Source organism: Physeter macrocephalus, chromosome 11 (assembly GCF_002837175.3).
Source record: "Physeter macrocephalus isolate SW-GA chromosome 11, ASM283717v5, whole genome shotgun sequence".
NCBI lineage: Eukaryota > Metazoa > Chordata > Mammalia > Artiodactyla > Physeteridae > Physeter > Physeter macrocephalus.
In genome coordinates this window covers 157,257,774-157,274,401 of record NC_041224.1, presented here as the reverse complement: position 1 = coordinate 157,274,401, position 16,628 = coordinate 157,257,774, and the positions used below count along the sequence as shown (strand labels likewise).

Below are 16,628 nucleotides of genomic sequence, written 5' to 3'. Positions count from 1 at the left end.
AGAGAGAAAGAGAAGAGAGAGGAGAGAGAAGAGAGATAGAGCAGAGAGACAGAGGAGAGAGAGAGAGAGGAGAGCCGCGCGCCCCCGCCCCTCGCGACCCCGCGGCCGCCGGAGCTCCCCTCCCGAGCCCTGAGCGCTGGCGTTGCCGGGCCTGCGCCGCCGTCCCAGCGCTCGCGCCCCCGGAGGAGGCGAGGCCCGGCGTCAACAGACTCGCCGGAGAGGCCCGGGAGGCGCGAAGGCGCCGGGCGGAGCAGCCTCGGGACGGAGGGGATGCCTCGACTCCCCGGCCGCGCGGCGCTCCCCCTCTGCGTGGTGCTGCTGACCGCGCTGCTGGCCGCGGTGCGAGGGCTCCCCCTGCGGAAGCCGCGGGGCCCCGGCTGGAGCCACGTGAGGCTGGCGGAGGTGAGCGGCGGGGCGCGGGCTGCGGCGCGCTGGGTCCCTGCTCCCCCGGCCCCCAGCTCTAGCCGCGCGGGGAGCAGGACCGGGACACGAGTGGCGGCCCCCGAGTGCGAGGGGCGGGACCGGCCCGGACGTCGGCGGGCACCGGGCGGTGGCCAGGTGCGCCGGACCTGCGGGAAACACCCCTGGGCTGTGAAGCTGGTCACCCTGGGGAGAAACGTTACTTCTGTGCTGAGTGAGATGCGCAGACACCCTGCAGCCGGCCCGGCTTCCTTTCCCATCCGCCCGCCGCGTCCCCGCGGCTGCCTCGCCCTGAGCGAACCTCTCCTGCAGCCATTCGGTTCAGGTGCGCGCTCCGAGAGGAGTCCGGAGGATGCTCAAAGACCGCAGCGCTTTGCGGAGTGGCGGGCGGGTGTTGCTGAGGTTCCAGCGGTCAAGTGAGCCCCTGGTGCAGCCTCTTCAATCAAATCTTCAAAGGATTTGGGTCCTTTGGGGTGTGAATTGAGAGAAGGTGAGGTAGTAAGTGGGGGCCTCAAACTTGCTGGGTGGGACCTTTATATCATTAGGTACTTGAACAAGCAGAAGAGGTCGGTAAGAGGTAGAGGAGCGCTTTCTGGGGGTGGGGAGGGGCTGTGAGTGCGCTTTTGCGGGCGACTGAAGACAGAGGAGTGAGACCAAGAGTAGTTTAGACACGAAGAGAAATCACCGTCTGTCAAAACCCGCGTCTCCCGTCGCCAGGGGTCAACGGTCCAGCCGTTCCCTCCTGGACCACAGTGGACTCATCCCCATGGGGACAAAGCCCTCCAGACTTGTTGCAGGGTTCGCAGGAGCAGGCCTGTGTGGCAGGGGGTCCTGGCCTCTCAGTGCACGGAGCAATTCTAGGGGGAGGCCAGAGTGGCTCTTCTCATTTTCCAGATGAAGACACTCAGGGCCCGAGGCGGGTGCAGGAGAGCAGTGAAGTGAGCGAGAGCCCGAGCTTGGGACCCTGTCAGTGCCCAGGCTGCTGAGGCCCTCCAGAGGCAACGGGAAGAAAGCACGTCCCCTGCATTTTAAGGGGGGATCTCGGTGGACCCTTGTTTGTCCATCTTTTTTTCATGACTGCCCTCCCTCCTAAGGAGATTTTTAGACTCTATATGTTCTAAGTGCCTCCCCCATGAAATTTTAATACCACAGATATGCTCTCTATTCATGCACTAAGGCCCTTTGGAGTGTTACAAACCACTGTATTGCAATAATACTTAGATTTTTCTGCCTCCTCCTCCGAGGTCTAATTTTTGCCCCTGTTGAGAGTACATCCTGTAGACCAGGGGTTCTCAGCCTCCACACTACCAGCATCTTGGGGTTACACACTTCTTTGTTGTGAGTTGTAGCATTGTAGGATGTTTAGCAGCATCTCTGGCCTCTACCCACTAGATGCCTGTAGCACCCACTGCCCAACAGAGCCAGACGTTATTTCCTGTGGGATACCCCCCCCTTCCTGCCCGTTGTTGGGAGCCACAGCCGAAGACAAATCCAGAGGCATAAATACTTTTTTACTTACCCCTTTGATTGTAATTATTTTTAGTATGTTTGCCAGATCTTCCCCCAAGACCAGCCCAGAGGATGAGTTACTTCAGAGCCAAAGTCACATCCCCAACCCTGGTATGGAGCCTGGCAGAGCCCTCAAAAACATTTTCAAGCAAATTACTGGCATGCAGGAAAAAACAGAGCTTGGAGCCCAAGGCCTGGGGTTCTGGTCCCAGCCGGTTATTAACTCACGTGTGACTCCCCTTGGACAATTTCCTGACATTTGAAATGAGGGGCTAAGTCATCTCCATGGTCCCGTCCAGCTCAAATGTTGTTTCCCAGGTGTGAATGATGTGTGCTAAAGCAGTCACACATCAAAGGTGTGAGCTGAGGAATCATGTTGAGAGAGTGCACACTGCTATTCTAGGGCCTTGGAGATGTGCCAGACATAGCTGACCAGCCCAGAGAGCTTTGTGAAGAAGCTGAAGAACATAAACCGCCCCCTGGATCCAAAGGTATAGGATGACTGCAGGCAAGTAAGCATCCCTTGGGCCTGGCAGACTCAGTACAAAGTACTTAACATGATGTTATTTCATTGTCAAATATCTGACATGGGCATCATTCCCATTTTCCAGATGAAAAAAATCGAGGCACAGAGATGGTAAGCCTCAGTGGGATTGGGAGCCAGGTCTGCCTTTCCAGAGCTACACTGAGACCTTTGCATGTCATGCTCCAGCCTGCTCATCTAAAGTCTTGAAATCATTACTATCATGAACAAAATATGCCATCCTCTCTCTGGGCAGGCCTGTTGCTGAACCTCAGTGTACTCCCCCAGTCGAGTGGGAATGAGAACCCATTTTGTTGGGTGGCATGCGGGGTGAGAAAGCACCGTCCACGCGGGTGGCCTCGTCGTTACAAGGGCCTGGGGCCACGCAATTTGTTGGGTGCTGGGCGAGCAAAGAATGATACAGCTCTGCCTTGGGTATCTTCTATTCTAGTCGGGATCAGAACAACACCCAAACAGCTACAGGGCATTTTGTGTTCCTAGTCTTGTTGTCCTCATTTGAAGGACAAGGAAACTGACAGTGGGTCCAATAACTAAGCCAGGATCCAAACCCAGCTTTGCTTAATTCTCCAGCCCCTGGGCACCTAACCCTGGCACCCACCACCTCCTAGGCCAGCAAGGGAAGACCCTGGGGCAGGGCGGAGGGGAGGTGGTGACTTGTAGCCACAAGAGGGTAATGGAGGTTAGAACTAGGCAAGAGAGAAGAATTGATAGAGGGGGCAGCTCCTCGGCTTCAAGGACTGTCCCGCAGGAAGGATTCCCCCACGGGGCAGGGCTGGGCACGTTTCAGGCTGCGGCAGCAGGGATTCGGCTGCCGTGGGAGGAAGTACTTTGTGAGGGTGCAGGCTGAGGTGAAGGACTAAACACAGAGGAAGGAGCTCGCCAGCCCGGGGCAGCGCCATGCACGTAGTAGGGGTACTTAGGCAGCACTTCAGTCCTGGTGCATCATCCAGCCAGTTACCTGGCAGCAGGGCCTGGACTGCAGGAGGGGCATGGTGGGTTGAAAGGTCTCATCTGCCAGATGGGTGGCACCGGGAAGCAGTATTTTTCTGAAGATTGGCCTTCTTTGGTTGGGGTCTTTCTGGCCTAATCAGTGAGCAACTGACAGAAGGGGAACTGGAACCCAGGTCTGTGTGACGCGAGCCTGTGACCTTGCCCTCCGCCACCTCCTGCAGCTGGGCACCTTCCCGCCCCTTGACTATGAACTTTGTTCTCCCTGCACACCATTCTTCTCTCTCTGAGAGGTCGGAACCACTGGAGAGGTGGTTGAGGGAGAGAAAGAAGGTCAGGAACTGAGGCCTGGAGGCTTGGCTGCTCAGTGGTCCCAGGCAAGTCCCAGCCTCACTGGATCTCAGTCTCCTAATTGTCCCTGCCCTTCTCACCTCGCTTGGTTGTTATGAGGATCAACGAGAAGGATGGATATGAAAAGCAGAACATCCTGTCCTAGTGTTTTGTTCATTCAACAGATTCCGCACCCCACAGTGGGAGGCAATGAACCAGAAGGTGCTGCCCGAGCCTGGAGCTGGCAAAGCACAAGGGTTAAGAGCACAGACTCTCTAGCCAGATCATCTGCCTCCAAACCTGGTCGGCCAGCCCCCTGTGTAACCCTGAGCAAGTTCCTTCACCTCTCGGATCCTTGGCTGCCTCCTCTAGGAAGTGAGGGTGATGCTGGTACCTCGTGGTTGGGAGAATTCATTGGCTCAGTACCTGCAGGGTGCTCGACAGCACTGGCTTCATAGTTCATGGGGCCCAGTGCAGAATGAAAATGTGGGGTCTCTAAGCATTTCGAGATGGCAACAGCAGAGCAGTAAACCCGGTGCAGCGTGCTGTACAAGTGCACAGGTCACACAGCATGAAGCCAGCCCTGGTGCTTGGAGGGTGTGCTCTGAGGTAGGTCTCCCTCCCAGGCCAGGGTGGGCTGGGTTAGAACAGCGCACACCAGTGAGGAGGGTGACGTCCAACCCCATTCCTCTGCCGGTGGTCCTCTGGCCTGTCTGGAGAAGCAACTGCCTTTGAATGATGGGGTTCCAGCACCTCCGGGAAGCCATGGTGACTGTGTGTGCAGCCGGGCTCTTAGGGATGCGCCCGGGCCTTAGCAGTGGCTGTGGGGAGGAGAGATGCTGGACTGCACCTGGCAACTGGATTTCATTATCCGGAACAAGTTCCTGATCCCTGAGAGGAGGCAGAGGGGAGAAGGGCGAGTGGGGGGACTGTGAGGGGAGCTGAAGCAGGTTAGCAGGCAATGCTCAAGCAATGCAGTGAGGGTGTGTGGGTAGGGGGGGCTCTTATGTTAACTGGAAACACATGGGTCAGGGCTGCCCTGCCAAGCCTGGGAGCATATGCATGGGCCCGTGCGTGTGTGTGTGTGTGTGTGTGTGTGAGAGAGAGAGAGGGAGAGAATGAATGAATGGTGGGGACATATCTTGGTGTATATCTATATATCTCATGTTTATCTGGGTAATGACACTATCCCCAAAAGAATGGAGCTGTGTATTTGTACACGCGTGAAACCACATTTAAGCATAAAAGATGTGGGAGGTGGTCCCGTGGGATAGGGCAGGCGTTCTTAAACAGGCCGGAGCCTCAGAATTTGCTTCAGAATGTCATGGAAATACACCGCCCAGAGATCTGCATCAGTAGTGGAGGGGAGCGGTCTTCAGACCAAATAAGATGTAAAGAACCAACACTGTGCTGGTGAGAGGGGTGCTGCCCGCTCTCTCTCTGAGAACTATCTATCACCACCTCTAGGTAACGCTCACTGCATGTGCCAGGCGCCGTTCTAACTCAACAGCCCTATGAGACAGGGATGGCCGGCCCTTTCCCTAATTTACAGGAGGAGAAACTAAGGCAGATTAAGTAAACTGCCCACGGTCATACAGCCAGTAGGTGTCCAAGTTGGGGTTTGATCCCAGGTGATGTGGCCTCCAGCCTGCACTCGTTAACCACCACCTTCAGGGGCCAGACAAGAAGATGAAAGCCGAAGCGCTTTTTGAATGCAGAGGGGGTTGTGCTTGAGAGGTAATTGGCCTGAGTGTCTGTCTGTGCAGGCGCATGTGCCTGGGCGTTGAGATCCGGCAGAGCTGAGTTTGGACCTAAGCTCCCATAGTGTAACCTGTGAGACCTTATGTAAATCCCTTATCCTCTCTGAGCCTCCACAGCTTCATCGTTAACACAGAGATAGTCACACTCACCCCTCATCATTGCTGGCATTCATTCAATCACTCCGAAATGATTTACTGAGTGCCTGTAGCGTGCCAGACACTGTGCTAGGCATGCGATACAGAGTGAACAAAGCAGACAAACATTTTTACCTGCACGGAGCTTACACCCTAGCTGGAGTAAGTGTCAGAAGGTATGTAAAGGGCCTGGTCCAGGCGTGGTACGGAAGATGCGCTCAGACAGTGCTTACACGTCGGGCTCTGAGTGCTCTGCCCACATCCCTGCAGGCCTCACTTCCAGTTGCCTGAGGGCTTTTGCTGGCACTAGGGCCTGCTCTGAGCTGTGCACGGCCAGCCCGAAGCGCCTGGAGTGCCCATCCTCTCCCCCACCCAGCCTCCCTCAACCGACGACTGATGGCGTAACTGAGGCGCCCAGTTGGATGCCCTCCGGTTGTGCACCGTGGCCGCTGGCTTCATGGAGCATTCTTTATTAGCTGCCTCCCTTCCCTGACTTGCTCCCTCACTCCCTGCTGGCGTCTCCAGGGATCACCTTCCAAAGGAACCACTTGCCCTTGAATCTTTGTCTCAGGGTCGCCTTCTCAGGGAACCCAAACTAAGATCAGATGTCCCCCTCTGCTCCGGGGAGTTCCCCAGGGGCTGACGCACAGGGCAGGAGGCTCCAAGAGAGGAAGGGTGGTGTGTGTGGCTGTGATGTTGAGCCAGGGCTTTCTATGGTCCCTGCTCATCGTCTGGTCCGATTGGGCACCAGGGTGGGGAGGGCTGGAAACGGACACTTTGAATGCCTGCTCGGTACGAGCTCTGTCCCATCACCGTTTCCATTTTACAGATGAGGACGCTCACAGAGGTTATGTCGCCTGCCAGGGTCCCACAGGTCAGAAGCCAGGCCACCACTGGCATTCAGACCCAGGCAGCCTGACTCTAGAGCAAGGTTTCTTAACTGCAGCACTGTTGACATTCTGGGCTGGATAATCCTTGCTGTGAGGTTGTGCTATGTATGCATTGTAAGATTTCTGGTCTCTACCCACTAGATGCCAGTAGCACCCCCTTCCCCGCCCCAGCTGTGACAACTACAAATGTCATTGCCAAATGTCCGCAGATGAAACCTGGTGTTTGTGCCCAGGAGGCTGGGGCATCTAAATCAGCTAGAAAGGCTGCAGACCCTGAACTGCTGCTGCCCCAAGTCTGCCTGTTTCTGTGCCCAGAGGCTGCAGACAGAGGAACTGCTGAGCAAAGTCGCGGGGACAGTTAGGGCTTCCGTGGAATTGTGGGTGTAGGAAGGTGGCATCTGGGGAAGCTCCGGGCCTCCAGGATTGGCCAGAGAAGGGGTTGGGTTGTTCCATTACTCATCTATCCATCTTCTCTCATCTGTCCTGTCTATCTGGACCAGAACACTTTCACTCATCCAGAGACTCTGGGCCCCGTTTGAGATGGGCCCACGGCTGCCCTGGGACCAGGTGTTTAGGGCAGGAGGCTTGCTATTTTGGGTTCTGTTTTTTTGGCTGCGCCGCATGGCATGCGGGATCTTAGTTCCTTGACCAGGGATCGAACCCGTGCTCCCTGCAGTGGAAGCATGGAGTCTTAACCACTGGACCACCAGGGAAGTCCCAGTGCAGGAGCCTTGGAGCCAGGCCTCTGGGGACCACAGAAGGAGGGGGTCAGATGGGAGAGACATGAGAAACAAGACTGCTTCAGCCCCTGATTGTGAAGTAGACTCTCAGCGCTCTCACCTGCAGTGTTGGAGCATGATGGTTAAGAGTGTGAGCTCTGGCTGCCTGGTTCAAATCCTGGTTCTAACAGTAAATGTCTGTGTGACCTCAGTCAAGTTACTTGCCTTTTCTGTGCCTTAGTTTTCATGATCAAAATGGAGATGACAGCTAGCCCTTACCTCTGAGGGTTGTTGGGAGGGTTAAACGAGTGATTTAAGTGTTTAGAATAGTGCCTGCCACACAGTGGATGCTGTGGAAGTGTTTGATAAATAAAATTCTGACGATCCTTCCAGGTAGAAATTATTATTCTCCTTTTGTTGATGGGAAATCATCAAATTGAATGAGTAAGTAAGAAGGAGAGCTGGGATTTGAACCCAAGTTGATCTGACTCTCCAGACCCATGTTTTTCAGCCGTACCACACTGCCCGAGGTATGAGGCGGGAGGTGGGCTCAAGGCTGTGGGCTGGGTGAGGCAGGGTCCACAGGCTTCTGGCCCCTGAGGCTCACGAGGCAGCTCTAGACAGGGCTCTTTCTGCCCTGGTGTAGAGACCTGGGCAATGGCTGAAGCCTGGATGTAGGTGCTGACCCAGTGCTCCACTGTCTGAGCAGGGAAGGCCAGAGCAAGAGTCAGAGACATCCAGGATCTGCTTTCACTTACTATTTGAGCTGCATCAAGGACAGTCCCAGTGTGGACATCATGGCACTGGGTGGTGGAGGGAATTAACTGGCAGACAGACGGCCACACAAGCAGCCTGGAATAGGAAAAGGGGCCGGGCCCCAGGTGAGCAGGTGGAGGAAGGTTGCTATGGTCAGGGATGCCAAGAAATACAGCCCCCACACAGATGGCTTGGGAAGGCCAGGTGGCAGGGGAGTGTGCTGAGGAGAAGGGCCTGGGCCTTCTACCCATGCCCCTGTCGGCCTTCCTGAGCCTTCCTGCCCTGACGTGGAGGGCCTGGGTGTCTGTTCTCTGACAAGGGCCCTGGGGGATTCTGAGGCAAGTGTCTGCAAACTGCACTTTGGAACCACTGCCTTGAACATCTCACTTCCCCTCTGGGCCTCAGTTTGTTCATCTGTGAAATGAGCAGGTTGGCTGTGTTTCTTCCATGTGTAGAAACTTGATTTGAACCCTCCTTCTCCTGCCTCATGCTGGCATCATTTGCCCGAGCGCTTTGTGGACGCAGTCCACCCTCTGAGGTTTTAAAGCAGACATGTTTGGATACACGGTCTCAAGGTGAGTTTGTGACCTGGTCTGCCCCCAGGGGTCCCGAATCTCCCCCTGCTCCCGCCCCTGCCCCCCACCAGCCTTTTCCGGGTTCGCATGGGCGCTGACCTCAGGCACCCCTCCCCGCCATCTCTCCCTCAGGTCTCGGCCTCCCCAGACACCAGCTCTCCTAGAGAAGAAGAGGAGACCCGTCTGCTCTCCAGAGCCCGCCTCCAGGCAGGGCTGCGCCGACACAGACGCTGGGCTCTCACTGAGCCAGCAGCCCTGACCCTGGACAAGACCTCCTTGCCCGGGACCCTAGAGGACGCTCCCTTGCTGCTGGAGCTGCAGAAGCTGCCGGGATTGGCCAACACAGACTTGAGTGCCCCAAACCCCAATATCCAGGTGAGAGCTACAGGGGGGCCGTGGGCCCAGTGGACACCTGGAGAGAAGCTAGGCTGAAGAACTCAGCTCTGAGGTCAGGCGTCCCATCCAGTATTGCTTGGAGGGCAGAGGTCCTGTGCAGGTCGGAGAAGGTGACAGCCCCCACCCTGCCTGTGGAGCAGTGGGAGGTGGAAGTGCTCCCCACTTTCTAGCTGCAGACCGTGAGCAAGTCCCGTGGCTCTCTGAGCCTCCGTTTCCTAGATCATAGCAAGGGGCAAACAGCACCAACCCGGCAGGGCTGTCATGAGGACCAAACGAGCAGAGAATGTTTTGTGAGCTGCAGGAGATTCCTGGAATATGGGGAGAGGTCTAGTAGAAAGGCTGAAGGTCTGATCATCCCCCAGGCCCAGCCCTTACTGCAGGCTCCTGACGAAGGACGGGGTGGGCTGGACGGGCGGCGGCCTGCCCACCAGAGGGGCTTTATGGGAGAGAAAGCTAGAGGGGCTGGTGGAATTCCAAGTTTACATACTCCACCGTCAGTCCCGAATCGCTAATGACAATAATTCCTGCATTTTGTGTACCATCTATAACTTACAAAGCACTTTCACCAAAAGAGAAAAAAGGTCACAAAAATATAGAACACACAACATTCTAAAGTTGTTTAAAAGTGTGTGTGTGTGTGTGTGTGTGTGTGTGTGTATGTGTGTGTGTGTCTATATATCTAAACTTGGAAGGTTAATCACCAAAATGTTACCTGTAGAGATGGCATATGGGTGATTTCCATTTTCTTCTTTATAGTTTGCATGTTCTTTTCCCCAGATTTTGTTCTGTGACCTCATATCACTTTGTAATAGCCAAAAGTGATGTTTTTAAAGTTCACTTTCACATAAATGGTTTCACGTTACTTATTTGCTGTCCACAATGTAGTGGGCGAGAGCCCTCCCCAGGGCTGTTGTGGAGATCTGCTGTCATTTGGCCTCATTTTCCGGCCCTAGAATGAGGAAATGGAGATTCAGGGCTGTCAGTGGCCCCAGCAGTTGGGCAGCCTGTGGGCTGGTGGAGCCAGAATTCAAACCCAGCTTTTCTTAAATGAGTGGGTCTCCACCCTGGCACATGTTAGGACCACTACGCCTGGCCCTACCTCACACCAGTTAAATCCGTGTCTGGGGTGGGGTCAGGGGGTCAGGAATCTCCAGCAGATTCTGATGCACAGCCGGGTCTTAGACTGTGACCCTATGTGCCCGGGGAGACCAAGAAGGTGCACGAAAAGGATGGGCTGGTTTGGAGAAAAGGTTGGGCCTCTCCCGCTGCCCCCAGGCTTGTCATCTCCCCTGCCTTTGGAGTCTGGATCTGAGCCCTCCCTCACTGGCCGGGCGTGTCTGTACCTCTGCAGGTGACCATCGAAGTGGTGGAGGACCCCCAGGCTGAGGTGGAGATGGACCTGCTGGCTGAGCCTAACAATCACTGGTCCCAGGGTGCCCCCAGCTGGCTGCCTGCCAAGGAACTCTTCTGGCCCCTCTTCTGGGGCTACCTGGAGGGCGAGGAAGGGAGGCCCAGTGTCAAGGACAGAGCCCCAGGGGAAGAGGAGGAAGAGGAAGAGGAAGATTACCCTCCAGAGTACAGTGAGAGTGAGGACCAAGAGGACAACGATGAGCAAGACAGTGGTGATGACCAGGAGCACGGGTTCAGCGGGGCCGCAGGAGGCTGGGAGCGGGGCTGGCTGTCCCCCGGGGACTGGGCCTTCAAGGAGCCTCATAGCTACGGTGAGCTCCCCCATCTTGACGTCCCCGGCCCTGGAGGTCCTGAGTGGAAATGGGGGTGAGAGCTTCCCGGGCAGGGGCAGCTGGGGAGGCCTGGAGCTTAGGCCTGTGGAGACACCATCATCAGCTAAACATTACCCATAGCTTGCAAAGTTTGTGTTGTTGTTTTTTTTTTTTTTTTTCAAACATTTGACCCTCACAACAGCCCTGAGATCCCCTAAGCAGAACAGACATTTGTTAACAATATATATATTCATATCTGTTTCCAACAAATTAAGAAATATTATAAATCCCACCACTCACAACTGACCTCATCTTCAGATTGTGTGAGTTTGAATCCTGGGTCTGCTGCTTACCAGCTGAGTGACCTTGGGCAAGTTAACCTCTCTGGGCCTCAGTTCCTTCTTCTCTAAAATGGACATGGGTACGACCCTGACTACGTAGAACTGGGTGTAGAGAGTAGTAAGTGAGTTAATACTTTTAAAGTGCCAGTACATAGTAAACAAAGTATGGGCTATTACTTTTTTTTTTTTTAGAAAGCAACATAACAATGTAGACTATTCAGAAAATATCACCTAAAGCCCGCCCCCCGCCCCATGACAGGCATTTTTATTTTTGCATATTGCAGCTTCAGTTTTCCCTGGGTACAGACATGTTTCACACACAGTTACAGCCCTTCTCCCCAGAGCCCTGGTGTCTCATCGTTGGTTCAGACTAAGTCGTAGCAGGCTTTTTCCATTTCACCAAAGTCATGTAAGCTAACAGGCAGAATTTTCATGACTTTCAGCTTTTCTTCCATCGATTGTCCTTAAACACTTAGTACCAGCCTGCTCAGGCCTGCCTGGGAAGTGAGGAGAGAGCTGGGTGTGTGTGTCAGTACTTTGGGGGTTCCACAGAGAGCCCTGGGTCTCAGGCCCGTGCAGCCAAAGGCCTGTGGGTGCTGTCGTGGTGCATTTTGGGTCCCTCAGACCAGGATATGGGGAGCAGGGACATTCTTTAATACCCCCAGTGCCAGGGAAGTATTGTCACCCTTGGTTTTGATGATTGGCACAAAAACTGTAGCTCAGAGATGTCGGGGGACTTGCCCAAGGTCCCCTCAGCCACGGTCAGGTGGCCTCCAGGTGGCTTTACCTCTTCGTTGCTGTGTGGGCACAGAGTGGGTGGCTGGGAGTTGTGACACCTCCAGCATTTGCCCGGGTGTTCACTGCACAGGGGTACCCAGATGAGCAGACGAGTGGGGCTGAAATTCAGCCCATGCTCCGTCGTCTAGGGGCGTCCTGACCCGGGCCGTATCCTCCCAAGGAAGGGGTGCCTTCTGCTAATTCGCACCAAGGCACCCCGTGGGCTCTGCTCCCTCACCCCTGGCTCCCTGCCTTGACGCAGACTCTGAGCTTCAAGAGGAATGGAGCCCCTGGTCTCCCTGCTGTGGGAGCTGTGGCAGCCAGCAGAGGACTCGGCCCTGTGGCTACGCCTGCACTGCCACCGAGTCCCAGCCTGCCACCTGCCCCCCGTCCTGGTGAGACGAGCCCCAGCTCCTGCAGACGGAGCGGCTTACACGCTGGACTTGGTCCCTGGGAATGTGGGCGTGTAAGCCTTGTATAGGGTGGGCTTGGGAGAGGGGAGGCAGGAAGCTCGCACACACGGTGGTCCTGCCCTGTGCCAGGCCTGTCCCAGATGCCGCGGGCACCGAGAGCCTAGTGAGGGCTGGGCTCCCATCGGGAGCACAGAGGTGCCCTGCGGCACCACCAGCCTGGCCTCCTCTCTTCCCAAAGGCGCTGAGGACAAGGACCCCTTGGGCTTCCCCAGTGAGGGGTGGCGGCCCCTGGCCCACAATGCTACGGACATGCTCAGCCCAGGTCAGTGGGGGGCTAGGCCCTGCCCCTGGGGGTTTGGGGGAAACCTCTCTCGGGAGGGGGGAGCCTCACCGCAGAGGGAGGAATCTTTGCCTCCATCCACTGAGGCAGAGAGTACATCTTCCAGGTGGAAGGTTAGCCTCCCCAGCAAGGGGACCGTAACATTTCCAAGCCCCCTAGCCAGGCCCATTGGCCTTTCCCAGCCTGATACTCCTGCTGGGAAGAAGGTCTTGAGGGGAGCCCAGAGCTTGGAGATCATCTAGTGGGGCGTACGCTCCCTGGCAGCAGGATAGGATGGGGACATTCTGGCTTCCACTCCCTGGTCACTCTTGGAGGCTCGTGGCAGGCTCTGTCTGGGGAGCAGTTGCCCTCAAAAACAGGTCAGGGTCCAGAGCTCCAGGACTGCTCCTTCCGGCAGCTTGGAGCGGGCCGCGCTTTCCCCGGCACACTCCACATCTGTGTCTCTTGCACCCCACAAGGAGGCGGGCAGCTGCCGACAGGCCCCTTGCAGATGGGTCCTATGCTCAGCGCCGCAGAAGCCCACTGAGCCGGGAGGGTGCACCCGGCCCTGTGTGGGGCAGGGGATTCCCAGAAGACCAAGCCCAGTCCCTGCCCTCAAGGGGCTCAGGTCTTCGGGGGAAAGACGCACACAACCAACTTAGGTACAGCACTGCCAAGTGGGCCCAAGGGTCTGCAGCCAAGAGGGAGGAGCAGTTCGTTCTGGGTGGCCAGGGTCAGAGGCCACATTTTCCAAGGTAGGGAGAGGGGAGGAGGGCCGCGTAGACAGAGGGGTCACAGGGGGCCCAGAAAGACAGAGTGAGCCTGAGAAAGGCAAAGTTAAGAACAAGAATGGGCCAGTGGTGAAAACAGTGAAACATTTTCTTACCAGGAGGCTAAAACTGCTGTCCCTGCCCCCACCCACCCCAGCTCATTCCCCACGATCCCAGGATCTTTCCCGCCATCCAGCATCTAAAGGGACGAGGCCTAGCTCCGCAGAGGGCCTGTAGGCCCCTCCTCCAGCCCCTTGGCCGACGTCCATTCGGCCACGGCCTGTTGCTTCAGCTTGCCTGGGTGGTGGGTGGTTGCCCTTATCTGTCAACAGCGGCGGCCAGGTCAGACTGCCCCCCGCTCTGGTGTGGGTCCTTCCCCTCCTGCCCCTACGGCCCTACCAAGCCACAGCTTTGCACCAGCTGGGGCCTAGGCCTTCCCCCTCCGTGCCTTGGCCCTTGACCAGTCCCCCCACCCCACCCCAGGGGCTGACCGGTCCCCTTCCCACGCTCCCCTGCCCTCTGCAGATGCGGACAGCTGTGAGAAGTGGCTGAACTGCAAGAGTGACTTCCTAGCCAAGTACCTGAGCCAGGTGCTGCGGGACCTGCCCAGCTGCCCGTGTGCGTACCCGCTGGAGGCCGTGTCCAGCGCCGTGAGCCTGCAGGACGAGCACCAGGGCCGCAGCTTCCGGTGGAGGGACGCCAGCGGCCCACGCGAGCGCCTGGACGTGTACCAGCCCACGGCCCGCTTCTGCCTGCGTTCTCTGCTCTCCGGGGAGAGCAGCACGCTGGCCGCCCAGCACTGCTGCTACGACGCGGGCAGCCGGCTGCTGACCCGAGGCAAGGGCGCCGGCGCGCCCGACCTCGTCAGCACCGACTTCTCGCCCGAGCTGCACTTCAAGGTGGACACGCTGCCCTGGATCCTGTGTAAGGGGGACTGGAGCCGCTACCACGCCGTGCGGCCCCCGAACAATGGCCGGGCCTGCACGGACAACCCCCCCGAGGAGGAATACCTGGCGCAGTTGCAGGAGGCCAAGGAGTTCTAATGAGGGTTGCTGTGCTGGAGAACTTTCCCCGCGGGCCGCTCACCCTGCCTGGCCCAGACCTGGTGAGGCCAGTCTGGTGCCTCGAGCCCTCTGCCTTTGAACCTGACGCGGGGCAGTCAGCACCCCAAGGTGTCGGTGTGGGGCTGGGGAGAAGGTTGAAGCGTGTATAAGGCCCAGGGTGAGAGGAGGGAGCTCAGCTCCCAAGGCCCCCAGGGCTGCCCCGAGATGCGTATCTGTGGCGGCCTCACCTCTTGCCCGCTGGGAGGCGCTGTCGCAGCCTGGACGCCCATGTCCTCCCTCTCCCTCTGTGCTCAGGTGTGCGCCCGGCTCTCCACACACCCTGATTCCCGGGACCTGCGGTGAGTCACTTAGAGCCCCAGCCCTGAGGGCCGGTCTCGTCGTCCCGGCCCGCGGGCCAGCGGCCAGCCAGCCCCGGGCCAGCAGCCCTCCTTAGCGCTGAGCGGTCGCACGCGGCCCGCTTGCCCACCCCCGCTGGGAGGGTTAACCTCAGCCCCGAGCGGCCATTCGTTGGACACCGCTTTAGTCTAGGGCTGAAGGCCATCAGTGGGACCGTAAGTGGAGAGACAGGCCGTGGCAGCCAAGACAAGGCAGGATCCAGGTGCAGAACGGATCAATGAATTCTGGTCCCTTTCTTTGTCCAGCTCACCTCTGTTCTGTCCAGGTTGTAGGAATGCGTGGGGCTGGGAGATCACAGCGCCCTGAATGAGCACAGCGGCCAGGCTTGGGGTGGGTTCAGAACCAGCCCAGAAGGATGGGTCATGTGCAGGGTGAGCTGGTAAATCAGCTCTCCCGGGGGAGGTGGCAGGGGGACAGCCCCAATTTGTAGCATTTGGGCAATTTCTGTGGTGTAAACGTTCCCACTGTGGCCCACTTCAGGCTTCCAAGGTGATGTCGCTGAATACTCTGAGCTCAGAGTTGGGAAGAGGTGCATGTGATCAGCCCTCCCAGCACACCTCGTGCCTCTTCCCTGGCTCCCCTCACCCCCCATCTCCCCCTCCCCTCTGAAACCACACTCTCTTGCCTTCTGTGTGGTTGAAATGCTGATATCCCAACTGTCTCTGTTCATAAAGACCTCCAAAAGTAGGGAACTTCAGTCCTAGCCCCTAGGCAGCTGCCCTGAAACTCTCTGGGAACCTCAGCAATAAAGCACTTTATTTTCAAATTCTGTCTGATGAAGAGTTTGGAGCCCCACCAGAGCAGAGGGGTGTAGGGAGCCCTTGCTTACAGTCCAAGCCAAGCTCCCCTGGGCTGCGTTTGTGATTACCTAACCCCGCTGGGCAGGCAGAGCTCCGGGGTGCAGAGTTAAGCTTAGACTAAACATCAGTTAGGTTATCTCTACTCAGTTATCTTTACTCAAACTCGTAAAGGGTTACCTGGGAGGCAGGGAAGAGCTAGCAGGACCTTAGGGACACATTCACTCCAAGTCCTTTGGTCAGATAGATCAATTGCATTTACACCAGAGGAAGTGACCCCACTTCCCCAAGCAACTTGCTGCAAGGGGATCCGATGCAGAGTTGTCCCAAGAACTACATCTATGAGAGAGGTGGACCCGTCCTACCTTAGTTGGTACCCTTACCACACACTCCACTGTCACTTCTGGCATTTGGGGAAGTCACATCAGGAAGCAGAATGAGACAAGGTGTGTTCAGAGCCACTACCTGGAGAAACTCAGAGAGCCAGATATTTCCAATTACATCACACCTAGAGGGAGGCTTATTAGTCTGGTCCGGGATCACCGTCTAACAGCACTCTGGTGCAACTAGAATATTACAGGGTCAGAGAGGCCAGGATCTTGGGTCACTAGGTGGGAGCCAAGTTCCCTTCCCTGTCTCTTGTCTGGGGAATTCAATACGATTAGCACAGGAATGTTTTAATTATGTTTTAGCTGAAACTTTAAAAAAATAAATAACAAGATAGAGATATCCCAGAGTCTGTTTTCACAGGAAACTGCTAATTCCCCTCCTTTCTAATATAATTTACCTTGACACTTAAACACACTGTCTAAATTTAATCTATACCTAACGCTTTGTCTATTACCCAAACTGATCTTAACCAGCTCCATTTTTAATCCAAGTGACATGCTAAATTGCTACCACGTCAGGCCACAGACGAGAGAAACTAAAGAAAAGGGGGCTTCAAAGGAGCCTTGAAGGGGCTGGGGCATTGATCAGCTATAAAATGGTGTTTATTCAAACTGTACAAAGGAGAAAGAGATGCTGTGCAGGTGGCTGCCGGCTTAGG

At 56.4% G+C, this 16,628-nt stretch overlaps 1 protein-coding gene across 1 annotated transcript; it reads left to right on the top strand.

The window, feature by feature from the left end:
* Positions 1–270: 270 nt before the first annotated feature.
* ISM2 (isthmin 2) lies at positions 271–14,619 on the top strand. The gene is made up of 5 exons (XM_055088816.1): positions 271–402; positions 8,719–8,961; positions 10,334–10,703; positions 12,473–12,556; positions 13,849–14,619. Exons 1-5 carry the CDS (start codon positions 271–273, stop codon positions 14,364–14,366), a joined length of 1,347 nt encoding a protein of 448 aa, XP_054944791.1. The 3' UTR covers positions 14,367–14,619.
* Positions 14,620–16,628: the final 2,009 nt, after the last annotated feature.